Source organism: Agelaius phoeniceus, chromosome 3 (assembly GCF_051311805.1).
Source record: "Agelaius phoeniceus isolate bAgePho1 chromosome 3, bAgePho1.hap1, whole genome shotgun sequence".
Taxonomy (NCBI): domain Eukaryota; kingdom Metazoa; phylum Chordata; class Aves; order Passeriformes; family Icteridae; genus Agelaius; species Agelaius phoeniceus.
In genome coordinates this window covers 85,500,420-85,528,358 of record NC_135267.1, presented here as the reverse complement: position 1 = coordinate 85,528,358, position 27,939 = coordinate 85,500,420, and the positions used below count along the sequence as shown (strand labels likewise).

Here is a 27,939-nt window from a genome sequence, read left to right as displayed (position 1 = left end):
AAGCCTAGACTAAGTTATGCACTTAAGCTCCTGGTCAGTGAGCTCTCAACAGTGGGTTACTGGTATGTTGTGGCCTGGAATGTACTTCCTTTGACTGGAACAGGAGCCTGTCCATGCTGCAGGAGTTCCAGAGACTGTCCCCTGTAATGCCCTCTCATTCCAATGCTCTAAACTTGCCACAAAAACTTTTAAAATGGACTGCCTTGAATATTTAACTCTGCTGACATTTCTCTGTTGCCACACTGACAGACACTGCTGGCCCGAATTGTGTGGGAAGCAAAGGAAAGAAGGACTGCTGTGAACTAAAGGGGCTGTATTGGTAATAGAACATGAAAGCATAGAAGTCAACACAAAATGATACAAAGCCTAATAACAATACATTGTGCAATTAACATACATAAACACTCCCTTCAGCAAGACCTTCCTCACCCGCCCTTCCCAACATAATCCCTCAGCAGGGAAGCAAGTGGCTTGGTGGCTCATGCCTGCCTTCTTGAAGGGAGATTTAGAATCAAGGTTCAGTGCATCAAAAATAAAAATAAAAGCAAATTAAAATGAGCAACTAGAGACAACTGAATAAACCAAGTATCTATTCATAAAAGCTAGCCTGCAGACTGACCGGGTTTTTTTGTACCCTCCAAGGCCTACACTGATCCTAGTTTAGTTCCTAGTCACTCTTCTGTCTGCCAGCCCACAGGAGTCAAAGCTCTGAGCTGAGGACACAACACTGCAAAGGAGCCTGGCAGAGGGAGCAGCATGCATTGCTGGCACTGGAACAGCCTCAAGGCAGTCCACAGAGGTCCTTAGAACTCAAATTGCTGGTTGGTTTAAAAAACCAACTGTACACAGGGTTGGACACCAGAGGCTGAGGTACTTTATTGCGCCCACTGGGAGAGATTCCTCCCCATCCCTCATGGAAATGCATTTGCCAAGACAAATCTACTAATGACACATCTCTTGTTGTTTAGGGGGAAGAGCCATCATTTCTTTCATACACGTTTTACCAATGTTTGAGAGCAGAGAGGGTCTACAGATCAGCCAAGAGGATGCACTGACAGCCTGCAGTCCTTCAACTGCTTTGGCAGACCTGTGTCTAAGTCAAGGTTTCTATGTCTTGCTGCACAGGCTTGTTCAAATCATTCATATGGATGTGGAGAAAAAGACAGTCTAAACAACTGCTATAGATACTAGAACTATAGCTTTCCTTAAGGCACAGTTCAGATAAACCCCTAAATCACTTTTCTCCCTATTGCCAATCAGTGTTTAAAAACAAGCCAAGAACAAAACAAAACAAAAATTGGACTATCTTGCCTTGCTGTTTATCCCAAAGCATTCAACTATGCGTTATCTTCTGATTTATGCGGAAGACTTGGCAAAGTGCCATGGAAACCAGAAATGAAGGTAAAACATGCAACAGAAGCCATCTTTGAGGCTGGCACAGAAGTGCATGGAGAAGTCTTGACACAAATGCCATACTGAGAGGAGTTTCCTGGCTCTGTGCATTCACCTCAGATGCAGTTCCAGAGTCAAATGAGATACAGAGGATTTCAAAGCCAGTCTGATATTTTAAAAGGAAAGTCTGGTTACCTTTCCGGTGGGTACAGTCAGGGGACAGGAATTGCTTCTTATTAACCTACATGGTTAAAGTTGAGATACCTTTCTACTGAAGCCCTGGGTCTTTTTAACTAAGTTAGACATTCCCATCATTTGTTCCAGAGACTTCAGCATCCTAGCTTTTCTATGTCTTCCCTCCCACATCCACTTTCCTCGCTGAAGGTTTAGGTAATAATGTTAAGTACCAAGAACCAAAGCACCTTGGTCTCAGAAGTACCATGAAGCATGTACATCACCCATGGTACATTTTCACAAATTAGCCCCAGGCTGCTGGCTTGGCATCAGTCACTAACCTGGAGAGGGGAAATCCTTGTCACAGCAGCTTGCAGAGGTGTGAGCACATCAGATCTATGCCAGGAACTGTACTCATCACCTGCATTGGCCTTTGTCCAACAGGGAACCATCACATAAGAATTGCCAGTGGCTAGCAGAAGCGTTGGAGACACTGACAAGAATATATAACTTTTGCCCACAGCTCGCCAAAGACTTAACACCCTCCACTGGATAGTGTAGCCTTTGACAAGGCCAAGGAGACAGCTGGCAGGGGGAATGCAGGGCCTCTTCAATGTGCTGTTGCCCAGCCCTGCTATCAAAACAACTCTGCTCCTTCCCACACTGCAAGAGAAGCAGAAGCCTGGGGAGTTCTGCACACACAGAGCTCCACAAACCTTGCTGAATGTTTGAATAGGAGCAAAGAAAGCTGCCAGCCCCTTGGCCTCATGCATGCAGTAGGTCAGGACAAAAGGACATTAGGCCTCAGCTCCAGGAGTCACCTTGGGTACTCTGGCAGCAGGTGCTACCTGGGCTGTACTCTTATATACACTACCAGGGCAAAGCCTCATCCTGTGCCTTCTGCATACCACCCTCTGGTTCCATCATCTCCAGGAAATCAGCTCTGGAGAATATCAGGATAGAAGTTGTGGAGCCTTCCCAGTCCCATCAGTCCCTGAAGAATCCAAGGTGGGCTCAGCCCCTCCCTGCACCCTCAAGAGAGCAGGGTTAGGGGTGGTGTGCTTGGATGAAAGACAGAACAGTCTCCTTTGATAGCTTCTCTGGATCTTGTCTTTTCTGAGAGTCGTGCACTTTGACACCTTCCCCCCATTCCCAGAAGAGGCGGCTGTAATGGCAGACACTGTGGGCAGAGAGGAGAGCAAGGTTAGTTTGGCAGGGAAGGGAAAGGAAAACACTTCCTTTCCAGCGAGGGACAGCTGCCCTTGCTATGGGAGCCACACAAAAATACTCAGGTGCCTTAGAAAAGACCAGTGCATTTATTCATTCACCTTACAAACTCTACAGCCCTCAAAGTAAAGCAACAGCCAAGCCTAAGAGATTTCCATGGAAACAAACTTGTTAATTCTAGCTTCACTCAAATTCAGTTCAGTATTTGCTGCAAGGAGTCAGGTCACTAGGGAAAAACCCTACCTCCCCCTAAGTTTCTCAGAGGATGAAACTGTCATTGCAGGCAATGGAAAGACCTTAATGAAGAATTTAGAAAGTCTGCCAGGAGCAGCAACCTAATCCCTCACCACATACCTACCATAATCAGTAACAGCTGTCCTATGTAGCTTTGCAAACAAACAGCACTTCCCACGGCACAAAAGCAGCTAGGATCATTCCCTCCTTCCCCTCATGTGAAATAACTGAGCTCTGCTTTGCTGCTGAGAGTTCTGGTCCTACAATGCCATCTCCCACTCCATCCATCAAGCACAGCCCTCCCTCACTGCATCCACACAGTCCCAGCCATAATGAAATCAGAGCTGCTAATTACTGCCAACACAGCAGCCTTTAGTTTTGTACAATTACTGACACTTAATATTCATAGCTTATTTAATGCTTCTGTTCTAACAAAGCAGTACTAGCACAGCGACAAGAGCACATGTCAGTGGCTAATTATAGACATATTAGTACTCACTAACCACAACACATCCCTTCTGGAGTCCCACACAAGCACTCCCTCCACCTCCTCAGCCATTCCTGTAGATTCATGCTGGCCTATTTCAGAGTACATAGGCAGAACTAACCCCACCCTGACACACTGAGGGAAAAAACATCATGTGCCTCTCCTTTTAAGCCTGTTCTGCCATTCACCACATGAAGAAAGGCTTAAGGATTCTTGAAAGCGCTGCTCTAAGACGTAAGGAGGTTCAAAGTGAGAAAATCAGGAGTGCTATTTCATACCAAGTTCTTACTCAGAGGCACAGTCTTGAGTAATGGTGGTAGTGCAGAACATCTCTACCCAGGAGCCTTGAGGCATCAGACTCAGGATTTGCTGCACTTGGGTAATGCCCTCAGCCTAGTACTCAGTAGATAGGGATGGTTTTCAGCAGCCACAATGTTAATAACTGTCCAATGGCATGCTACTTCATCCTTTCCCAAGGAACTACTGTTTTACTCTCTCACTCTCTTAAAAAAAAGCTCCCAGCTTCCCACAGGTTATTCCAGAGCCTGGGCTAAATGAGCTGGGATTTCCCTTTAAATTAGCAACTTCCAACCAAACATGTTAAATACAGAGATGCAGCAAACTACAGTTGCTGGGCTCAATTTCTACTTCCCTGCATGCAGGAGGTTCAGTAACTTGTAGTCTGCTGCAGACAGCGGAACGAAGTTGTGACATGTTCGCTATTCATAGCCATTAATTGCAAAATCCATGATTCCACATCAGCAGTTTCCTGACAGCCTGACAAGGTGCCAGCTCCTGCAGCACACCCTTCTGGTGATCAGCTACACTTGCACTGCAAACGACTGCAAGGACACAGCCCTGCAGAGCTCCCTTCCAAACACCCAGGCACACACACACATTGGCAGACACATACCCATCCACAGCCTCAGCTCTGGCTCATACTCACTGAAAGGGTGCAATGGCTTCGGGAAGGAGGTTGTATGTCGCTACATTGGTCATTTTGTTGAAGAAGAATTTCTTCTTGAAGTTTTTGCTGTATGCCATTGTCCAGGGATCTAACAGAGGGGTTACAGGGATCAGGTAGAAAATAAAAAGAGGGGGGGAAAAAATCACAGAAGAAATACACATATAGTAAAAGTAGGGAGGAGGAATCTATAAGAGTAACTGTGATCTTTCTATTACTCCTTTTTCCTTCCTTCTCCCAAGACAACCTGCTTCCCAAGCTGTTCTCTATTCACTGAGAAAAATCCCTTCTCCCTCCATTTAGAAGCTGACATTTGAAACAGGGTATTTCCACTTCCTATTACTCTGGAAACCATCTTGATGAAAAATTATGATCTCATTAAAAAAGAAGGTAGTCAGTCATGTAAATAAATGGAATTACCCACATGATAGCTAATCAACCCACAACAGAAAAACTTACATATAACACCCTAAACCTTACCCAAGTCCAAGCTACCCTCATTACATGCAAACCCTTAATCTCTAGCCATTCAAATATTGCCAATAATTTTTTACCAACTTACAAGATGAGCAAGCTTGGTCAGTACTTTTTACTTGGAGAGACAAAGAAAAGTTGAGAGGGAGTGGGGACTCTCTCTTCCTACCATTCATAGTCCGTACGATGTAGAGTCCCGTGGGCACAAAATGCCGATCATCTCGGCCGGTGTAGGACAGCCGGGGCATTCCTCCTGAACTCTTGATGACTTTCATCTCTAACCTAAACATTGACAGAAGGCAGTGATAGAGAGTGTTTCTTCCTTTACTGTGCTTGTACACACCTGGTACCACCTGCACCCTCTTCTCCAGAGTGTCACAGTGAGAACTGACAGCACTGCACAGGATAGGATTAAATCATCACACCCTGAAAAATTGGAATTTTTGCCTTTCCACACAGGACAAAAGAAACCAGTCAGACCTGTCTAGACCAGGCTGCAAATTGAGTGCTGTGGTGAAAAATCTGTGATAAGCTACCATAATTAATCCATATAGGGTTCCTATTTCAAGTGTGAATTCTTGACCTTTCAAGCCACTGAGAAGTCATTGATACTTCTGCACCCAAACTCAGGCACTGTTGCTACTCCAGCTGTTATGAAGTGCATTGGCCACATCTATGGCTTTAGAATGCAGCAGAATGATGCTCTGAGTGAGCAGCATCTCAGGAACAGCAGCCACCATGAGCTCTAACAGCTCTTTCTCCATGACCACACTAGCACAGATCAGAACATCCCTCCCATTGCTCTGCACAGTGACTGATAACCTCAGTGGGCCCTGACATTTTATTTGCACCAATTGCTTACCTCACAAAAATCTTGTCCATTTCTTCCAATCTGTATACTTCCTTCACTCTGGGAAGACAAGACAAAAACATTATTTCAAAAAAGTTTAAACTGTGCTTTTTTTTTCTGCCCAGCTACAGGTAGCAGACAAATGGTTGGTTTTATATAGCATGAGATAGTCAGGCTCAAATGAGTTTCACCCTTCTTTATCTCCTCTATCTTTATGCTTCGGTGCCTAGTTTTTCCTGGCTTGAGAAAACCTGACACCTGCATGCTCATGGCTGGATTGCTGTAAGCAGCAGATAAATGTCCTTGCTGCTAAGGCAACTGTGCATTTTTACCTCGGGTTGACTATACAGGAAAGTGAAAACAGTGAAAGTCAGGTGCTTTTGTTTTCCCATCAGATAAATTGACCAAGGTCAGTCCCAGGCATGTTCTGGCTTCAACATGCTGGCCTCACAGTAAAATTAACAATCTGATCTTCACCATTACTATCCTCAGAGGTACAACAGACTTGTTAGTTACACTGAGGTAAAAAGAGCTTTTTTTTTTAAATCAGTAAAGATTGTTTTGAGTCCTCATTCTGTCATTACATCAAACTGGTTTTGTTGTTTTGAGATACAGAAAAACAATCAGTAAGTTAAAAAAGCACTGCCTCTGATTGGACACCCTAACCACTCATTTCCCACATACTGCTACAAGCATCAGGCTTCAAAGAGCACAGCAGGAACACTTTACACCTTTCCACAAAAGCAGCAAATGACCCCTCTACAATCCATTTCCCCAGCTCTCCTTCTTACTTCACCTTCAGCCTGCCCCAGCATTTTGGGTTCCTCCAATTATTACAACTGTTCATTTGTCATCAGGCAGAGATTCCACTCGTTACCTTTCATTAAGCCATCAAGGAGAAGATCCTCTTTTCCCTTCCTCCAGATTTTTTCATGATATTGCTGCACTTCAGCTTGTGAATGAGAAGCTGTTTTGTCAGTAGAATTAATGAAATAGAAGGCCAGGAGACAAGCAAAGCTGAAGCCCTTTGTCAGGAACTTTCCTGGGGGTTGTAACTAAAGCCTTGTCCTCAGAGATGCTGGTCAGTCCTGCATTTGCTAACAGTCAGCATCACTGTACTGCTGCTGACCCTTCAGGGCAGACAAGGACAGAATTCTTTGCAACGATTAAGCTCACTGGGTACTAGACCTACAATCACACATATTTGGAATCAACACTGGCCAATCCACCTATGATGAAAATGTGACTGTTTGACATGTGAAAGGAGGGCACAACTTCTCCATTGACAATATTTACCTTAAATGTATAAAAAGCTTTTAGCCCCTTTCCAAAGAACATAACAGAACAATGAATTTCAGCCTGAAACTTAACTCCCCTTCATGTCCTCCAACACACTGACACCAAAGCAAGTGAGGCTGAGGGAAGGAGGTGTCACTCACCGGATGGGGTTCATATCCGGCCGGCTGGGTTTGGAAACAGCTTTGACAAACTTCTCTGCCAGCCGAATCCTGAATGAACATGGAAAGAGAACCCAGCAATTTAACGGGGCCTTTGGCACAGCAGGTAGGGAACAGCTTCAACAGAGTAAGTGATTTGACAACTCAGGACATGCAGACTGCTAGGCAAATGGGTCTAGCAAGACTTCTTTTCACTCCACCCTCCCAATGCAGTGCCCAGTGATACTGCCTATTATCCATTACAAATGAGTCTCCATAGCTTACTCTCTAAGTCCTCGTGCTGTTGAACACGGATATATTTATCAGGCTAGCAGGATTAGCAGAGACCTTATGTTCCCAAGGAAGGAAACAGAAGGGCTCGTTCTTTCTCTCTCAGCTCATTCATATTCCCAGAATGATCAGTTTACCCCAGCCGTGCCTGGCTCACCCTAAGCTAAAAAAGAAGCTAGAGCTGCCGTCATACACAGAGAAGATACAGTTGAAAAAGCCTATATGTACTTCAGTTCAGAGCAGCTTCATTCCCAGTTCATCTTTATAGCAGTGTTTCAGCTGAATGCACTTGTCTCCCCATGCTCAGCATTCTGCTTTTTGTCTGAACACTGTTTCCCAGTCATTCCTAGACATGTACAGAAAAAAGCTTCTCCAGAACCTACATACCTCTGGTTGAAATGCTGCGTTCGAACATCATTGCCATTCAGCACCAAGACATCAAGGATGTGGATGGCACTGATTTTTCTCTGGGCTTTCCCCTAAGGACAGCAATACAGAGATTGATTATTCACACTCTTGATATTTCAGCTTTGATTTATAGCCTGTTTTTTGACAGGACATCTCTTCTAGCAAGAAGGCACCTTTCCAGGTATTAGAAACACACAAATTCCCTGCTGCCCATTATACAGGAACATGGCATCCTCCAAGAACTGATGCATCTCAAATACCCAGTTCTGTCTTATGGGAGGGAAAGGGGGCAAGACCACAGCTGCCATCACCAGCTATCTGTGCTTTATCAGGTATCACAAAGCCCAGTACACTACAGTATCCTTGTCTGAGGTGGAGGAGGACAGGGAAACTTCCCAGGCAGCTGGGATTTTTCACATTACACTGTAAAGTGAAAAACGATCTTCTCCCCATAGCCTGCAGTCACTGCTGAGCAGTTATGTACCCACAGAGCCACAGACACATGAAGTCATGGTGGCAATGTCACGTGCAGCTCCACTTAGAACAGCTACACATCAGGTCCAGAATGTTTTCAAAACAATGCTGAAAGCTCATATTTCTAGGACTGGACAGAAAGAACTTAATCCAAAACTGTTACTCTAAAGATCATATTAAAAAAAAACACCTTGTACCCAGTACAGATGGAACATTTATTCTGCAGTATCGTACAGAGATTAAGTGAAACTGCTCTTTGTAGCAAAATGGTAAGAGAGAGAGTAGGTTCCTACCTCTCCTTTCAGCTCATGAACAATCTCCACAGAGAGAAGAGTATCTCGTGGCAGCTCAGTTTTCAAATCCAGCTTTGTCCAGCGGTCTGACTGGCGACCACCCCAGGTGTAGATCTGTGATTTCTGTACATAAAGACAGTCAGATTCAGCCAAGGTTTCCTGAGGGCAGGGGTGGAGAAGAGACCTCTAACGGCAGAGCAACCCTCAGAGAATGTTTTTGTCCTAGGTTGTCACAGGCAGTTTCTTTGTCATAAGTTTTAAGGAAGAACCTTAACCGCTACAGCAAAGGAACAAAAACACCAATTCTAATCTACCAGTGACTTTTCACACCCACACAAAGAAGCAGAAATAGAACACCTTTAAAAGGACAGTGAAGATAATTAGAGACACTAGCAGGAGTGCAGGTCTCTGTGTAGGCTGAGATTACAGAAAAAGGGTTAATTAGTGTGAAAGGCAGTGACATCAGGAGAAAGAAACATAAATAACTAGCAGTCTCAGCTACTGCTGATGAGATTCTTTTAGGCCTTTAGGGGCAGAAAAAGATGGGATGAAACTGCAAGGCAGAATAGTAGCATTGAAATTAATCAGCAGGACTCCCAGACTGTTCTTAGCACTTACCCCTAACCCCAAGAGGAACTTCTGCTCACTTCCAGACACCATACACCGGTAATCTAACACTTGGCGAATTTTTTCCAGTGTGCTGGAATTCAGAGGAGTGGGTTTGTAACTGAAGGTATCAATGTCTGTGCCCTAAAGAGCAAAATATGGAAAAGGCAAGATAGACACAATGCATCAACAGGCAGGTAAACATAACTTCTACATGAAGCAATAATCCAGGACTAGCTTCTTCATCTCTTAATTCCAATATGAAAAAAAAGTTATATTTGTATGAAAGGACTCTAGGCAAGCTCTCACCTGAATCAGCTCAAAGAACTTGGACTTGGGATCTGAAGATGAAGGAGCAACACGAGCCTGATCAGGAATCTGAAAACAAATTCAAACAATTGATACTGAGTGTTAATTCTTTGGCACATTCAAAGGAACATTTCTGGTTTCAATATATGACAGGACACTCTGCCCCTGAAACTCCTGCTCTTGGGATTCGAGATGAAGAAGAGATGTCATCTGGCAAATAAAATGTCTCACATGTTTTGCAAATTTAATGTAGGCATGCCACATCTCACAGAAATCAACCAGCAGCTCCAGAAAGATTTCATCTAAACCTTTGATGTCATGCATGTTTTGATGAAATATCCTTTCATCAAAGACACACCATCAGCCTGTGAAACTAACTGCCATATCTATGGCCCCACTGCAGTCAAAAGCTTAAGAAACAGAAACTGCAGACTCATAAAACAAGACCTTTTAGAGAGCTCTGCTGCTTGGGATCTAGGTGCTAAGTGCACCCTGTGTACAATGAAATATTCTCAACTGCAAAGAAGCCTGCTCAGTTAAGGCATACGCAATAAATCAGGGACATCCTGTTTGATTACATAACAGCTTGAAACGTTTTCTGACTTTCCCACAAGACAAGATATTCAACCTCTGTCTAGAAAGTCCTATCTTTACTGCAGCTCCACTCTTGTTTCACTATAGCAAGGACACCTTCACAATTTGCCTGCTTGACACCTTACTTACCCCCCATAACTGGAGACATTCCTTTCGGATTTCAGCCTGCCGTGGCTCAACCAGCGTTCTAAAAAAGGACCGCAAACTGTTAAAGATGGTGAAACCTCTTTGATCTTGCAGCATTATATATCCCAGACTTATAAAATCTGGAACTTTCAGCATCTGGCTTGAGAACAACAAACATAAACTGCTCCACAAAGGGTTGTATGAAAGAGGCTACTGCTTTCCCTCCTCACCCTCCAGTTCCTGTGTTTAGCTTTGTTTCGTGGTTTGCACTACTGACTATCAGCCATCACTTCATTCCATGAAAGTACCACTGGGTATAAATATTTTCACTAAGTTATGTATTTGTACAAACTTATGCTAATCTCCAAGAGCTGGGTACACAGACCTACTTAAGAATAACAATGAAAACCTGCTGAAGGCCATACAAATTACAGTTTCAAGGTAGCATCAGCTCTAAGATAATTTCTAACTACCATATTCACTCAACTTTCTACCACATATTATGTCTGGATAACACCTGAGCAGAAAAGCCATAGCAGGGAAACATTGCAATGGCTTTATTTTTATGCAAGCAATTAACATCAAACTTTAGGTAATTCTAGGTCTGTAACATAGATGTTTTGAATTGCCCCTGGAAAGATGAACAGCTATGAACCACACTCAACTTGGATGGTTACTGTTGAATTGAAAATACCAGCTGCAAGTTACTTTTCTGCTTACATTCCTGGTAAGAAGCAAGCTCACTTATGGTAAGTGGAAATCATCCAATGCATGGAAGCCTTCTCAACAAGGGTGATAACAGGCCATCAATTTTCAGGACTCCTCCAGCCACCCACACATCTCTGCAAATAACTCAGGTGGAGACACAAACTGAGCTACCTAAAAGTACTTTTCACTTTCCTGGCTCCAAAGGCCAAGACAAGTGCCAGCTCAAATCAATAACTTATTAAATAAGGGCAAAACAATTCATTAATAGTAGGTTAATTCAGTCTTCACCAAAAGGCAGAGGAATATACTCACGTGTCTTGAACAAAGGCACGGATTTTGGCTAGTGCCTTTATCTGAACTTTGCAGTGGCTAAAAGAGAAGAAAAGTTTTAGTCAGGGAACAAATTAATCACCACCAACATTGTTCTACTGTTCAAAACAAGAAAGAGTGCTGGGACAACAGGGGGAAGCCAGTCTGATTCACAGAGCAATGAGGGATCTTAGCCAACATGATTCAAACTGACAGGATGATCACTGGAACAAATTAGGCAGTACTTTCTTTTCTACACAGTATTCTGAGGCCAAACAGTCACTAACAGTAATACAGAATTTCTGTCTGCACAGAGACCCCTGCTCTGCTCAGCCTCTCAGAGAACAAAAGCAGAGCAGTGTGGCAGCATCAACAAGTACTTCCATGAGTGTAGGAAGTTAAACCAGAAAGCAATGCTAAATTAATCTGCCTACAGCCAGCAGCCTTCATCACCCACAGTAACTCACTTTTCATTGGATTGGACAATGTAATTGTAGAAGTCCTGGTTGTCTTTGATCACGTTCAGCGGGACGATAAGATTCACATCCACGTCGGAATTGCGCAGCTGGTTGAGTCTGATGTTCACTGTGAACAGGTAATCCCGCACATCTTCAATGCCTGACTTCAGGCCTTTGCACACCACGTACCTGCACAGCAAGGCAGAGACATCAGTTCTTTCACACAGCCAAATTTTCTGCCACACTCCCATTATAAGGAGAGCTTCCCAAACCCCAGGAAGTCTTTCCTCCTGAATATCCTTAGGAAGATGCAAACTGACCTATCACTGAGTCATCGTACATTTTCTAAGCTCTGGAAAGACAGGGAAATGCAACCCTATCTAAACCCCTCACATATCTCCCCCAAGTAGTGTATCAATTCTGCTAAAATTGACAGGTACAATGAAAACACAGATAATATCACAGAATCATAGAATGGTTTGGGTTGGAAGGGATCTTAAAGGTCATCCAGTACCTTCAAGTACTGGAAGGCCCCAGTTAGGCCACCCCTAAGCCTTCTCTTTTCCAGGCTGAACAATCCCATTCTCAGTCTTTCCTCATAGGAAGTGTGCTCCATCGTTGAAATCATATTGGTTTTCCTCCTCTGGACTTGCTCCAACAGGTCCATGTCCTTCCTTGTGCTGGGGACCCCAGAGCTGGATGCAGCACTGCAGGATGGGTCTCACCAGAGCAGAGTAGCAGGGCACTGTCCCTTTCCTAATCCTGCTGGCCATGCTGCTTTGGAAGCAACCCAGGATACAACTGGCTTTCTGGGCTGTGAGCACACAGTGCCAGCTCATGTCCAACCTCTCATATATCCTCTGGCTTCACTGAAACCATAGCTGTTTCATGCAAAACAAGATCTGTTACATACCCAGTTCCATAGCTTCCTTCCCATAACAGCAATTTGGCAAATATCATCTCTACCTTGTCTGTAATTTACCAAACATCTAAAATGTTTCCTCCTCCAAGACAGCTGCTAATTGAGGCAGGTCACAAAGCCTCCACTAGGCTTACCCAAATCCATCTATCACTGTATTTAGAGGATTGTTTTCTTTAGTAGACCGTCAAGCTCGAGCATCTCACCTCTCCGAGTTAGCAGGGCGGCTTGTCACAGGTTTAAAGATGCAAATTCTCTCAAAGCAGCAATACAGCAGATAAACAAGACCCACACTGAATGGAGTAAACAGGTCAAAGGTTTTGCAGACAAAATGTCCTCCTGTAAAAAAAAAAGAGGAAGTATGCTGATGCCAGCAGAAAATAAGGAAATAAGGAGATACTGAGCACCTCAATCCTTCTGCAGAACTAGTAACAGAGTTTTTGTGCAATTAAACAGCATCCAGAACACAGTTATGAAGTGGGTCAGCAAGACTTCATGAAACATCTTCCCTATGTCTCTGCAGCAAAGAGAGAAAAGCATTCCCTTGGCAAGAATCTAAGCTGTATGTAGGCTGTCTCACAAGCAAACCTCCTATCTGCCTCCCATCCTTCCCTTCCAGGCCCAGACTGTGCCCTAAGGCCTGGCATGCTATCCCAAAGCCTCCAGGGAAGAGGAGCCCTGATATATGCAACAAGGAACCTCAGACTAGAGGAAAAGACTAATAGATGTTACCTAAACAGAACAACTTGCCATCTAGAGAGAAAAGATGTGTTGCCCCTCTCCTTCAAACAAGATTCCCAATTTCCCCAAGCAAAAAGCAGGCAGAACTATCATCATTTTTACAGAACTATCATCTACCCATGTAGGAAAGACTTAAAGAAAGCTGCCCCTTTTATCACATCACATTTGAGACTACTCCTCAGTAGATCATTGCCTCAGGTTCCTCTAAGCATAGGGCATAAGGTACAAATTATCATTTTGTTACAATTTGTCTTCTAGATCAGTGCCAAAGGCTAACTAAACTCAGTGGAAAACAGGACCCATCAGAACGAGACACAGTGTAAGGTCCATCATTTACCAACAACGAGGTGCAGCTAAGACAGGGTAAGGCATCATTAGTTCTTATCCCACAGATGACAGATTTAAAGGAGAAAAGCTAGAGGAAAGAAAGAACTGGATAAACACTACTCAGCTCCAATCAGCTGGGATATTAAGCTAGTGCCATAAATCTCAGGTAGACTGCCCAGTTATCACAACAGATTAGCTTATTTTTCTCACCAGATCTCTTAGCTTTGTGACAACCATCTCAGGACTTATGCATACACATTCAATTCTGTGCAACTCATGGCAGAGCAGAGTTCAAGGCACTAATAAAAATTGTACAGCAACGTTCCCCAGTGCCATAGACACCTTAGAGAAGGAGGAAGATTAATGGACAAAACATACCTGTCCGGACAATGGACAGTGCTGTGAGGAACTGGCAAAGCATGAGCTGTTTGCTCAGGATTTCTTGCAGATTCTCCTGGCCCTCCACTGAGAAACCCTGCAAAGTGCATAGCATATGATTAGTATCTCCACAAATCTGTTGGTCAAGCAAAGGATTCTGAGGAACTAAATAATGGAATCATGATCATTTCTGTTTGTTTAAAGTAAAAGAATCAGCACTAGGAATTTTAATGGCAAGGCTTGTACAATTTCATATTGTAACTACACATGTCAAACACCCTATTGCATGCAGACAAAGGTGTCAGTTTTGTCAGGGTTTTTTTAGTGCAGGAAGAAAAAGAAATTAACCAACCCCATCAGCCATTAAGAAATGCACTCCCTTGTGATCAGTATTGTCCAAAACAAAATTCTGGAAAGCAGTAATGTTCTCTGATCGAGTGATGTCTCCATCTCCATCAATCCCACCCTCTCCTAAAGAAAAAAAAAAGGAGACAATCAATAATACATTTGCAAGTACAAATAAAAGATCAGTATGTGCAGATGATCTATTGTATTCAATCAACATTTAGTCAGAAATTACAAAGACCTTGATAGGTGGAATAAACATTACAAAGTCCCTTGTTTACCACCAAAGATACTTTTTAATTCAGAAAAATTATTCAGATTGAGTGGTTGGGGGTTGAAACAAGACCATACAAGAACCATGCTCAAATGCTGAGTTGCACATTAGCCTCAGCACAAGATAAATGAAGACTATATGACAACACAATATTCTCATCCAAGCAGGAGTGGCACATAGCTGAACCTACTGAAAATGTAAGATGCAACTGCACTGCACTGCACAGTTCACCTGTTAAAAACATGTTATTACAGACAAGGCAAAATTCTTTATATTGTGCATTTGTAACCTTCTACTAAGAATTCAAATCATTCCAAAGAAACATAATAGCCTATCTTCAAGCACAGTGTCATTTGGGCTTTAAAAAAGCAACCCCCCCGCAAAAAACTGTGAACAAGTCTATAAAGGGAGTAGGGAAAGAGACGTAGGATTTGTGCACGAATACTCATACAGTTTTCCTCTGTGGCTCTTTTAAAAGAGCTACACTGTCCCCCAGCTGCTGTTTTAGAAAGCTGACCTGAGGTATATTCTAGAGCTCACCAGTTGTGCCTCAAGTAAGCCCGAAATTCTATTTAGTATTAGACCCTGTAAATCTTCTACGACTACAGATTCTATTACCTCAGCTGGAAGACTAGAAAGCAGAAGAGATCAGGATGCATGATATGGTTTTGATAACCAAACTCCTCACAACCATCCTGTCAGTAAGTGAAGTGACACTGGAATTTTTTACCATTCTTCACAACATTAATAGCATGCCAGGCTACTTCCTTCCCATTAGTTTGTACACACCTCACTAGACTTTATAGCATAACAGAAAGGGATAAAGGGATCAAGAAAATTAATCAAAATCATTGGGCTATTACTTTCACCAGGTATCTTCTCCTTTCCGTAACACCAGTTTGCTGTGAACTATGAAGATCCAAACACTGCAACCAAGGTGTTTATTTGCCTTGCTGCCCTTGCCATGAACCTTCACTTTAACTAAGATCTAATCCTTAAGTGCTACTAACCATTCTCTAGGAAGAGCTCATAGTCAGGTGTCAAGAGTGGCAGCAACATGAGTAAGTGGTGGAGAGAAAAAAAAAACCACACAAGGCACAACAACAGAAAAGCAAACTCCCTGCTCTACACAACAGTCACCTTCCTGTTTCTTTAATATAGTCTGAAATAAGAAGCACAAATACTAGCAATCCTTGGATTTCCCCTCCTAGTCCTAAAGGCAAGGCAGATAGAGACCTCAAACACATCATCAAGATTAACATGTTACAATGCATGAGATGAGATGCAGCAATTGTCTGTGTACACCTGTTTAGTCTTTCTCAATGCTAGGTAAAACATGTTAACATAATAAGCCTCCTTGGATTAAGCAGCTCATTTAGTCACAGTGATTCACATACAGCCTCTAGCCCAAATCTGTTTTATTTATCTTTACTAAGAGCCCACAATCAATCATGAGAGCACAGCTAGGAAGGTCTGATACAGAAACAAGCTGACAGTTGGGTAAATGAGGTGTCTAACTGGCTCTGCTAATAGATCTTTGGGCACATCAGGAGGCTGGAGCACCTCTCCCATAAGGATAGATTGAGAACACTGAGGCAGTTTAGCCTACAGAAGAGAAGGCTCTAGGGAGTCCAGGCACCCTTCAGTATCTAAAGTGGGCTACAGTAAAGACAGGAAGGGACTTTTTATCAGGGTATATAGTGATAGAATAATGCATACTGGCTTTAAACTGAAAGAGGGCATGTTTAAAATAGACATTAACAAGAAATTCTTTACTCAGAGTGATGAGTCACTGGGAAAACATTGCCCAGAAAAGTTGTGGATGCCCAGTCTCTGTTCATGGCCAGCTTGGATGGGGCTTTGAGCAATCTGGTCTCTTGGAAAGTGTCCCTGTTCACAGCAGGGGGGTTGGTGCTACATGATTTTAGGTCCCTTTCAATCCACACAATTCTATGATTCTATGACAAGTCATCTCATTCACCGTGTTTCAGGCTGAGATCAGTGATTTGAGAAAAACATTGTCAAGCAATCTTTAAGCACTCTATAATGTTCAGATAAGCAAAGAACTCAAATATCAATTGCTACAATGAAACATATTCCCAGGTCAGACTGGTAATAAACGCAAATGATTTTGAAAAAATGAAAATTACTTGTCAGAAAAATTTCTCGATATGCAAGCTCACCAACGTCAACCCTTTTCTCCAACGGCAGCCCCCTTCTACCTTGCAAAATGCTTCCCTAGGCTTCTCCTAGATCCCCCTGCTGGTATCAATACCAGTCCTGCCACTAATACAGAGGCTGCAGCATAAGCCAAAACGTCAGGTAACACTCATGGGTGCACTACATACCATAATAAGGCTCAAAGAGCTCACTGGAAGCAGAATAGAAGTCCTCCAGTTTAAAATCATTTGGTCCTTTCAAGGTCATGCCAAATCCTTTCGCATGCCACTTGCGCCTCCACAAGACGTATTCAGAGAAGCCTCCGGGACCAGCACACACATCAGCAAAGTAGAGCAGCTCTGCATCATACTCCTTTATCAAAGGCACCTGCAAAAGGAAACCGAGGAAATTCTTCTGACCCGTAACAGCTCCCGTCAGTCAAACCACATACATCATAAACTACACTGCTCAGGGGAATCTTTCAAGGACCTGTTTTCCCAGCTAGTATCCTAAAGATTCTCCTTTCTTCCGACCTTCCACATTCTCTGAGAAAGCACTGCTGTTTGAAAGTTAGAGGAACTCACCCCTTGGCAGTCCTTAGGGTTTGTAAACATGTAGTCAAAGACGTGGTCCATATTTGCCATCTTCATCGCAGCCCTGTGAACACATAAATAGGGCCTTGATAAGTTTCATCCTTGGCTCCCTCAGCTGCAAATGGACATACATGGAAAAGGGACTGCAGTACCAGACATTTTACAAACCTGTTCAAGAAGAAAGCTCCACGGATCATCTCATAGGGGTTAGACCTTGTTCGGGCTCGACGCATTTCTTCTCCATCCAGCTCATCAAATACACTCTGCACAAACAGAAACAAAGCTCATCTGGACCTGGCATTGGCTGGAGGGATAGGTAGGCATCAGCATTTCCTATCTTCTTGCTTCTCTCTCCTTAGACAGCAAACTCCATGCAGGATTTGGTTCACCAATACAAAATGGTTTTCTGTCTCATAATGATATTTGCTCTTCTTCTAAGCCACCTCAGCTCTTAAGCAAATTTAATAACACTGACAAATTCTGTACTGATAGCTCCAGAGCCTGATAACATGGTTAGCCACCTCAAAAGCAGTCCCAGCCTAAAGTATTTCTTTCACATATATAAACACACACTCTACTGCAGTATACAAAAGCATGATAAAATCTAGGAGGAAAGACTGAACAGACAAGAAAAGAAGGGGAGCTCATTTCCTTAGTTTAGTCAAGCCTTCAGCCTTTCAGTTGGACTAAGGGCAGGTGATTGCTTTCTGTCCTCTTCGAGCTGGTTTTGGCTGGGGGTAGTAGTTTCATATTAGCTAGTATTGAGATACATTTTGGATTTGTGATGGAAACAGTGTTGATAACACAGAAATGTTTTTGTTACTTCTGAGCAGAGTTTGAACAGCATTAAGTCCTTTTCTGATCCTCATACCGCCCTGCCAGCAAATAGGTGGGGAATGCATTCTTGCAGAGTTTGGAGGGGACATAGCTGGGACAGGTGACCCCAACTGTCCAAACAGATATTCCATACCATACCCCATAATGCTCACTATATAAGGCTGGGGGAAGAAGGAGGAAGCCAAGGACATGGGAAGACAAAACCCTAACTCTCCAAGTAACACTTGCATATGATGGAGCCCTGTTCTCCTGAAGATAGATGGCTGAACACCTTGCCCATGGCAAGTAGTGAATTAATTCCTTGAATTAATTCCTTGTTTTGCATTCTTTCCATTGAGTGGATTTTGCTTTAATTATTAAATTGCCTTTATCTAAACCTATGACTTTTCTTCACTTTTACCCTTCCCATGCTCTCCCCAATCCAGCTGGTGGTAGAATGGGTGAGCAGCTGCAGGGGGCTTAGCTGCCAGCTGGAGTTATACCAAGAAAATCTCTCAGAAGGCTGAGATTCAAAACAGGCTGCTGAACAGATAGTAAAAAAAAGGATGTTGGTCATCCCAGTGACATCAAGGTGACAGAGGACATTCTGAGCTCTTGTCAATTACCTAACTACTCAGTCTTCTTTAATTACTTATTTCACTTGCTTCCCAAAATTTCAGTTCCTCTCTAAAAAGGGGGCTCACCTTGCACTGCAGGACATTATGTAAAAGCTCTTCATTACAGAACTCTGTTTCATCTTCAATCATCAACTTCCTCTGCAACAGGACAAGAGCACAGGGAGCAATTAGCAAGCATGATATTGTCATTTCAGAATGCAGCATGTACCAATAATGGATGAAGGCTGCCAATCACACACTAGGCTGTATCAGCAGAAGTGTGGCAATTAGGCTGAGGAATTTTCTCCCGTGTTAGGCATCTTGAGATCACATATGAAATACTATATCCAGTTTAAGCACTCCCCAGTATAAGAATGGACACACTGGAACAAAAGCAGCAAAAGGGCCAGCAAATTGACAAGGGTCAAAAAGCACCTGGTATATGAGAAAAAGCTGAGAACAGTTTGTTCAGAATGCAGAAAGGGAGATCCTATTGCTGTACCTAACAACGGGACAAGTCCCTAACAGGAGGCAGAAAAGGTTGACCTAGGCTCCTAGAGATGTACAGCGACATGACAAGAAACAATGAACAAAAGCCACATTAAAAAAATGCTAATTAGCCATATGTAAATTTTCTTTTGTCAACCGGGTTGTCAAACACTGAACAGATGCCCATAAAGGCTGTGGAGCTTCCATCCTTGAAAATACTCAAAATTCCATTAAAAAAGGCCTTGAGCAACCTGATCAGATCTAGCTGGATCTACTTTAGGTAGGAAGCTAAACTAGCAACCTCAAGAGGTTGTTCAGAGTTCATGCTATTCTACAGCTATTTGACATGGCAACTGTCCCAGGCTGAGTATCCTGCTTTATCTTAGGCTGGTGAGTACCAAGACATAAAAAATTACCTTCCCCACAGTCATCCACTCCTTCAGCTCCTGAGCATCTGGGATCTCTGTGGTACACTCAGGGCACCAGTCCACCTTCTCATAGGCACTAGGCTGCAAACACAAGTCATGGGAAGAGCCAAAGATGTTTTTACTAGAAAAACATAAAAACTAATTGCTCCCCAAAAGTTTGCCTCCCAATGCTAGCATAAGGGGTTATGCCATGACTTCAGCGCCAACTGTAGAGTTTTTTCCTCCTGGACTAAAACATGTCTTATTTATTTTTAAAATAAAAAACAACCTCAAACACCTCCACCACAAAAAAAAAAAAAAAAAAAAAAAAAAAAAAAAAAAACAAAAAAAAAAACCACACAAAAAAAAAAAGCAACCAACTTCACCACATTCCCCTTTATTAGAGTCTGATAATCAAGGCAGAACAGAAGTCTAGTACTCAAAGTACAGTTTAGAGACACTGGAAAAGAGACAGCTGCCAAGAAAAACCACAGTTTACACATTCTTTCACCCAGTTTTTGCTGAACACAACAAGAGAAATGGCTTAAAACAGAAGGTACTTACCTCTGGCTCATCCTGCCAATCAATATTGAGCTCCCCATCAAACCCTTTGAGGGTCAGGCCAAAGCCTCTCCTTCCCTTCTGATTGGAGGCCTCAACAATATCTTTCCTGCCTTGGCCATATTTTCCCAGACCTTCTCCTTCCCGGAAGCCCATCTTGGCCTAAAAAGGAGCAAAGGGAGCACTCTGAGGCAAGTGGACTTGAGTTTCTGTACTACTGCAGAGGTCAAAGAATAGTGCAGAAAATGGCACATCGCCCTGAAGTGACTTGAAGGCACTGAGCACTTTTAATTTCAATTGTAGCTTTCAGGACTTTCGAGTGAGTTCACTTCACTTAGGCAGGATACAAAAAAACTAGATCTGAAGAATGATGTTTGAAATGACAGCAAAAGGCTCAGTAATGCGGGAAGAGCCTGCTCAGAGAGAAAAGTAGTGAGGAGCCTGGAGCCATTCATCACAGGGTTCAGTAAGCATGAATGGTTCATAAAAAAAGATGGTGGTATAGAAAAAAAATCATGTTGTGATGATATTCTTTGTTGTGAACATGCATTCACATGCATTTCAAATACCAGTTAAAACTTCACATAAAACTCAGAGGAGGAATGCAAGACATTGCACCTGAAACACATACACATCTCTTAGGTTAAAAGAACTATGTTCATTATCTGCTAGTTTTTCAGGTTTTCTCTCAGTAAATTTTAGCAATAAGAGAACAGTAACAAAACATGGGGATGCAGTCAATTTCATGTATGTACAAAACAGTAAGGAAATAAAAGACAGAGAACCCTGCTACAAAGAGGATCAGAATCAAAGTATTTTTTATAACAAACTGGTCTTTTCACTTTGCTCTCATCAGTTCTTAATAGTTTGGTCCAAAACTGTTTTGACCTACCATCAGCTTTTGGGAGACACTGTTATACATTGAGTAGCGGGATGAAGTACCCTCCACAAGAGAGTCTTGTTTGAACTCATTGCTGAAGACTGGTCTTTTTTCATCACTCTCACTGTCAGAGCCACTGGTGCTACTGGAAGATTCTGAAAACAAACAAAAAAGTGAGAATGAAAATATAAATAAAATGGAAGAAAGACATCTCAGTAATCACATTACAGTACAGTGAGACTCATTAAATCATCTGAACACACACAGAGGACACTTCGGTATCTCAAATGTGTTACAGGAAGCATGCAGGTGCAATATAACACACCCTGTGCAACTAACACTTGGTTATCTTCCCTGTTGCTTCAGGGAAACACACAGCTTCTCTGACCCCATGGATTCCAGGCCCCACAGAGGGCTGGGCAAACCCCATCACACAGCAGAGCAGCCACAGCATGACCACAATAGTACTGTGGTGTGCCTGACCTTTGCAATGATCCTGAGGAACTGAGAAGGTCCACAGGGATTCTCTCTTGAGAATAGTGACAATTACACCCTGATTAAACATTTTGAATTTTCTTACATATCCTATCTAACTGCAAGTGCAAATCCATCCCTAACTTAGCCAAAACCTCACATCAAGTACACAGGCATCTACCAAATGGCCAACACTGCAGAAAGAAGAGAAAGCTACATTTATTATACTTCAGTTAAATAGCAAGGATTCCCAAGTTCACTACAGCAAATGAGACAGTTTTTCACCTCTAGAGTTTACAGATACATACAAACTCAAGTGAAAGACAAGGTCAGAGGAAAGCAATCTTTTTTAAAATACCATGAGAGAGGTTTGAGGAAGAACTTAAGTCAATGGTTCAGTCAAGGTAATATCAACATACATAGCAAGCACTCAAAATAAACCTTCCTCACCAGAAACTGATGCACCAAAACCTTCATGGGCACAAATAAAGAAGCTCTGTCTGTGCCCAGTTCCACCTTGGGATCTAGTTGATAAGAACCTAGGCCTGTATGAACTGTGAAGTCCTCACTGCTACTCTCCAGCTGTGAGATGCCCAAATCTACTCGCTCCAGGCAGGATGTAACTGGGATCTGGGCAGGAATCATGGCAGTTTCATTTGTCTCAGCCTACTCTGTACCAGCTGGGTGCCAGGGAGGCCCTACAATCCAATGAGTCCTTCTGGTTTTCCTGGGGTAATATCACTATGAGGATGAAGCAGTGGCACAAGTTTCTCACTACAGCTAATTCATACAGACTACAGGAGCAGCAATTCACAGCAAGCCCAGCCATGCTCTGTGTTGGCCCTCTGCCTCTTGAGCTCCCTTGTTTGCCAGGTGCTAGAAATAATTTTGTGCTGGTTTGTACAAATAGGGGAAGCTGAACTACAAAAGTTGTCCTGACATAAAACACAAGATTGTTAGCAGAGTTGATCTTTTTCTGTTTATCTCTTAAGAAGGAATAATTTAGCTCCACAAAAGTGTTAAAAAACCCCAAAAGATATTAAAATACTTAAAAAGAAGGATTGAACTTTTCTTAGATTTGTCTAATTTAAGAAAAAACACAGACTATTTCTCTCTCAACTCACAGATCTCTGTATTTTCCTGTTCTGGAAAACTGAGCATCAGTGAAGTAACAGGACACAACTGAAAATCAGCAAAAAAAGGCCATTACAAGAAAGTGAAGTAAAAATGAAAGACACTACTGTAAAATATGCAAGTGTAATTAAAACCCTTTCAATGTGTCCTCAGTGTTTGTTGCTGAGCAATCAGCTTTTAAGATTCAGGACTTGTGTCCCCACATTACTACATTTGAGTTTTACAGTATCAACATTTGAGGCTTCCAGCTCCAGACAAGGAAGGCTATGATTCAACCTGTGTTTGCAACATTCTGTACCCATCTTGATTTTCAAACATTTATCACATGATATACTCCTGTTTCTTTCACAGAGCTTTTACCTAAGAACACATTTACAAAGGATTTTTGCTTTAGGGTCAGTTACTGCTTTCTGCTTCTTCAGTACAGAGCTTCAGTTAACTTTGCTACCTGCTTTTAAACTTTTTGTTAACTGCTACCTGTCTTATTTTCTAGAGACTCATAAAGTGCCTTAAACACAATTACCTACTGCATAAGTTTCAATGGAGTCCCCTTACAACTCTTCTTGTTTTTAAGATATGCTAAGCCATGCTCAGTTGAGATTAAATCTTAAATCAGTTCTTTCCCCAACCTCTCTTCTTTCATTAGAAACCACAATGGGTGTAGTAGATTAATAAACAATTAACTGTACCCATAATATTGTCATTGAACTGTATCAATTTGTTTCTTAAACACTAAGGCTTACAGCCTATTTTGATTCATATATGAACTCAATAAGCAAAAGGGGGGGAAAAATGAAAAAAACATCAGTTTGGATTTTTTAGCTCAGCCCTGAGTGCACAGAGCAGTCCCTACCCCAGCTCTCACATGCTGCACCTCTGGCCTCCTCCCTCACCTTGGGCCTTGTCAGACAGGTACACACACTATACACTGCAACTACAGCTACTCCCACACCAACCCCCTCATCTTCCACACACACCCCTTCCATTTTCACAAGGGAAGGCTTCTTTATGTGTTCAGGCACTGGAACACTTCATGACCATGAGAAATCCTAAGACTCTCTGACATAGCAGGCACACAGTGAGGCAACCTGAAGTACCATCTTGGGAGAGTTTAGAGTGTCCCACAACAGCGACACCGATTGTGTGGGTCACATGCCTCATCTGTGGTATACCCCAACTCCAGGTGAGAAAGCACACTCCAGGAAAAAGTAGGCAATTAGTTAATAGATCTTTCTGAAAAGAAAGACATACCTGTGAGCTCTCACAACTCTGTCCCCTGGCAAAATCACACTGAGCCAGCATAAGAGATAATCCTACAAAGTAGAAGCCCCAACCAACTGGCTCCATTGTATTCGTCTCAATTTCTCCCATCTGCAGAAATGTGGTAAGACTACTGGTTTCTTTCTTCCTTTTTAAACAAAATTATGATGCTTCTTTATGGTGTAACACCCACAAAGCCTCAGTACTGAGTTTCCAAACCAGAAATAACTGCTGAGACTGAAAAGATCAATATGACAAGAATGTTTAGAGCTTTGGATCATGCACGTCATGATCCAAATCCAGTTTTCTACGTCTGAATTCATACAATTCCCAGATTAAAGGGTTTACATAAGATTTTTAAAAAGCCTAAAAGAATTCACACCAATCCAAGGTTGTGAAAAAGAAATGAAGTAGCTTTTTTCCTAAAAAAGGAGTATATCCTTGAAATTCAGGCTATCAATCAGGATTCAGGAGATGTAGGTTCAATTCCTGGTTATTATTTACATCCCCTGCAGCAGCACATTCCAGATCTCCAACCTTACCTTGAGTAGTATGATTACTAAATTGATTTTCATCATCTGAAGTAGAACTGAGGGTTAATCCCAAGTCTTCTATCCTCTTCTTCTGCTTATTTTGGGGGCTGCTAAATATGGGTTCTGTCCTTCTCTTCATGTTTTCCTGAAAGGCTAAAAGAAGAAGATCACACTTGGCAAACATTAAGCATAACTTTTTGTAATGCACAGCAGCGTGGTGGCATAGATCATGTTATGCTGTTCAGTATTAGGCTTCTCAGCTTAAATGTCTTCAGGTAAAAGTCTTAGCTTCTTTTGAACTCGCCTTTGTAAACACCTAGTCTAACTAATCAAATGGGAAACTGATATGGAAATTCCCCTATAACTGATGAATTTTAAATCATTTCTACAACCTACTTGTCCCCAAATGCAAGTAGATGAAGTCAACCCAGATGTAGACAGCTAAATAACTTAAATATATGGCAGTTCATTACTATTACTGAATCAAAGATTCATTTTATCCAAACACACTGAAAAAATGTCAGATCCATCTAATAGAGATTATGCAAGGTGGAACCAATTTCTCACGAGATTCCAAACAACTCTGACCTCACCTCTGCAAATCTTAATTAATAAAGGAGCTTTTCTACACAACCTTTATAACAGAACTTCATTAAATACGTGTGCTCAAGTTGTGTGTGCAGTTGTGTTTTTCACCAGGCATCACTGGCAAAATATCCAGCTTCTGGATGTGGCTGATAATTTTGCATAAACTCAGAGAAAGGTCTAATGCTTAAGATGGAGTTAATAGAAGCCTGCTTGGAAGGCTTGCAGAAGACAACAAGCAAGGAAAGGGAAAAGTGTAAAGGCAAAAATGCTTAGCACACCAGCTAAAACCTCCCTGCAGCTGAAAAAAAAAGAAACTGTACCTTGATTAGTGTTTATTATTGTACATAGGATTGTTGGGCTACAAAAGATGTCCCAGGTCACCAATTCAAACCTTTAGTTATCAAACTTATTTTCACAAACACATACAAGGCAGCTTAAGGCCAAATCCTTTCTTTAGCCCCACAACTCTGACTGCAAAATGATCCCACAACCTCACTGCACTATGGCTAAGAAATCTCCCTTCCACCAGAAGTTCTATTATAGACAACTCACCTTTATCTGCTCTTACCTTAATTGAGGGGTTTGTTTTTTTACCCTTGTTTATCTCTAACAAACCAGTCATTTTCTATTTCTTCTGAGAGAGCCAAATGAGAGACCAACACTCTCAGCTCATTCCTGCCAGCTCCCTATCAAGACCCTCACCCTCCAAACCCCACCAAGGGTCCCTCAGCACACTTGACTTCCCAACAAATTTCAAACCATGCAAAATTAGGTGCAAGTTAGGGACACCCGGTCCCTCAGGAGCCCCGCAGGTGCGAGGGAAAGCCCCTCCACATCCCCAGCCATGCCCCACAGCCCCCTTGCACCGCACCAGCGGCCTCTCACAGAATCGTTTAGGTTGGAAAAGACCTCTGAGGTCATCGAGTCCAACCCATAACTGAACACCACCATGGGAACCAGACAATGGTACTGAGTGCCCGTCCAGTCTTTCCCTGAGCACCTCCAGGGATGGTGACTCCACCACCTCCCCGGGCTGTCCACTCCAAGGTCTAATCACCTCTTCTGTGGAGAAATTCCTCCTGATATCCAGTCTAAACCTCCCCTGGCGCAGCCTGAGGCTGTGTCCTCTTGTCCTGGTTGCCTGGGAGAGGGGCGAACCCCTCCTGGCTACACCCTCCTTTCGGGGGTTGCAGAGAGCCATAAAGTCTCTCCTGAACCTCATCTTCTCCAGGCTAAACACCCCCAGCTCCCTCAGCCGATCCGCAAAGTCCTTACCCTCCGAACCCTTCACCAGCCCCGCTGCCTTCCCTGCCTCTCACCGCCGTCACCCCGCCCGCCGCGCAGCCCCCGGTCCCAGAGGCCGAGCCGAGACCCCCCCGCAGGCGGAGCGCGGGCAGCGGGGAGACCGCGGGAGCCGCCGGCGGCCGCGCCCTGCGCTGACCCGCACACGACCGGGGTCGACGGACAGCGCCGTGCTGGAGCGGGCGGCACTCACGACGAAAGCGCGGCGGGCTCCGAAGGGCTCCGGCGGGCTCGGGCTCCCGGGGCGCGGAGAGGGGAGGACGCGAGGCCGCTGCTGCCGCTTTCGTTTCCCCGCTCTGACGCGGCGCCGTGCCCGCCCCCGGCCCGCCCCTGGCGCGGGGCCTCGGCGGCGGCCGGCGCGCGGCAGTGACGCACCGCCCCAAGGGCCGCGCCCGCAGGCGGGCGGGCCGCGCTGAAACCCCGGGGTTCTGTAGAAAACGCTGCAGACTTAATAATTTGTAAATATATGGATATAAAAATGTTTATCGATCGTGTAGCGTAGCGGAAGGTAGGAGTGTTTTAGGCTGGAGAAGAGGAGGCTCAGGGATGACTTTATCGCTCTCTACAACTCCCAGAAGGTCGCGGCCAAGCGGGGATCGGCCTCTTCCCCCCAGCCATCAGTGCCAGGACAAGAGGCTATAACCCCTGGCTGCCCAGAGGAGGTTCAGGCTGGACAGCCGGAGGAATTCCTCTACAAAAAGGGTGATTCGACATTGGAATGTGCTACCCGGGGAGGTGGTGGAGTCACCATCCCTGGAGGTGCTCAAGGAAAGACTGGATGTGGCACTGCCAGTGTCTGGTTCCCATGGTGGTGTTCAGTCATGGGTTGGACTCGATGACCTCAGAGGTCTTTTCCAACCTAATCCTAGGAGCCGTCTTGTAGTTTGCATTAAGCTCGAACCCTGGGGACACAGAGCTCAGCACACAAGCTGGAATGCTTAGTCTCACAAAACCAAAGCAAACACAGTAGTATCAAGAGACAGGGGGATCCTACTTGGGAAGTGTGGCTCATGGTTATGTAGTTGCCGTAAACTGTGTGTCTAAATAGGTAGAGTTATGGCAGGACAGGAGGATGAGGAGGAGAAAGTAAAACATTGACTAGTCAGAGCATACCTTTGGAAAAGAAAACCTGCACTTCACTTGGGGGAAGGGGGGCACAGCTAGATTATTGAATTGTCTGTTGCATGTTCTGCAGTTAAATTTGACAGTTGTTGCTAAGGCTCTGTAGCAGGATGCTTGCCTGGAATGGGAAAAACAACTTGAACAATGACTATGGGAAAAGCTATCCATGGTAAATGAAGACGGGGTCATCATGATGCTTTTGATG

General features: G+C 43.5%; 1 protein-coding gene across 2 annotated transcripts; it reads right to left on the bottom strand.

Annotated features, from left to right (window-relative positions):
• Nucleotides 1–293: 293 nt before the first annotated feature.
• Nucleotides 294–26,949, bottom strand: CMTR1 (cap methyltransferase 1). 2 transcript variants are annotated; one of them, XM_077175801.1, is made up of 24 exons: nucleotides 26,806–26,949; nucleotides 24,732–24,875; nucleotides 21,334–21,476; nucleotides 20,445–20,603; nucleotides 19,890–19,982; nucleotides 19,072–19,143; nucleotides 17,720–17,814; nucleotides 17,543–17,615; nucleotides 17,147–17,345; nucleotides 14,532–14,650; nucleotides 14,180–14,276; nucleotides 12,940–13,072; nucleotides 11,824–12,003; nucleotides 11,360–11,416; nucleotides 10,343–10,400; nucleotides 9,620–9,688; nucleotides 9,323–9,454; nucleotides 8,705–8,827; nucleotides 7,917–8,008; nucleotides 7,242–7,310; nucleotides 5,815–5,862; nucleotides 5,122–5,234; nucleotides 4,461–4,569; nucleotides 294–2,746 (listed from the first exon to the last, which is right to left on the bottom strand). In XM_077175801.1, exons 2-24 carry the CDS (start codon nucleotides 24,859–24,861, stop codon nucleotides 2,614–2,616), a joined length of 2,496 nt encoding a protein of 831 aa, XP_077031916.1. In that variant the 5' UTR covers nucleotides 24,862–24,875; nucleotides 26,806–26,949; the 3' UTR covers nucleotides 294–2,613. The 2 variants fall into 2 exon arrangements, with proteins under 2 accessions (XP_077031916.1, XP_054484716.1); XM_054628741.2 differs by having other exon boundaries at nucleotides 26,586–26,939.
• Nucleotides 26,950–27,939: the final 990 nt, after the last annotated feature.

Bases quoted from the DNA above. Each gene is read 5' to 3' on its own strand.
- CMTR1 (XM_077175801.1), bottom strand. From the start codon at position 24,861: ATGAAGAGAAGGACAGAACCCATATTTAGCAGCCCCCAAAATAAGCAG. The intron at 21,477-24,731 runs GTAAGGTTGGAG...GTTTGTTTTCAG, and splicing joins TAGTAATCATACTACTCAAG to AATCTTCCAGTAGCACCAGT. The intron at 7,311-7,916 runs GTATGTAGGTTC...ATGTTCATTCAG, and splicing joins ACGCAGCATTTCAACCAGAG to GATTCGGCTGGCAGAGAAGT.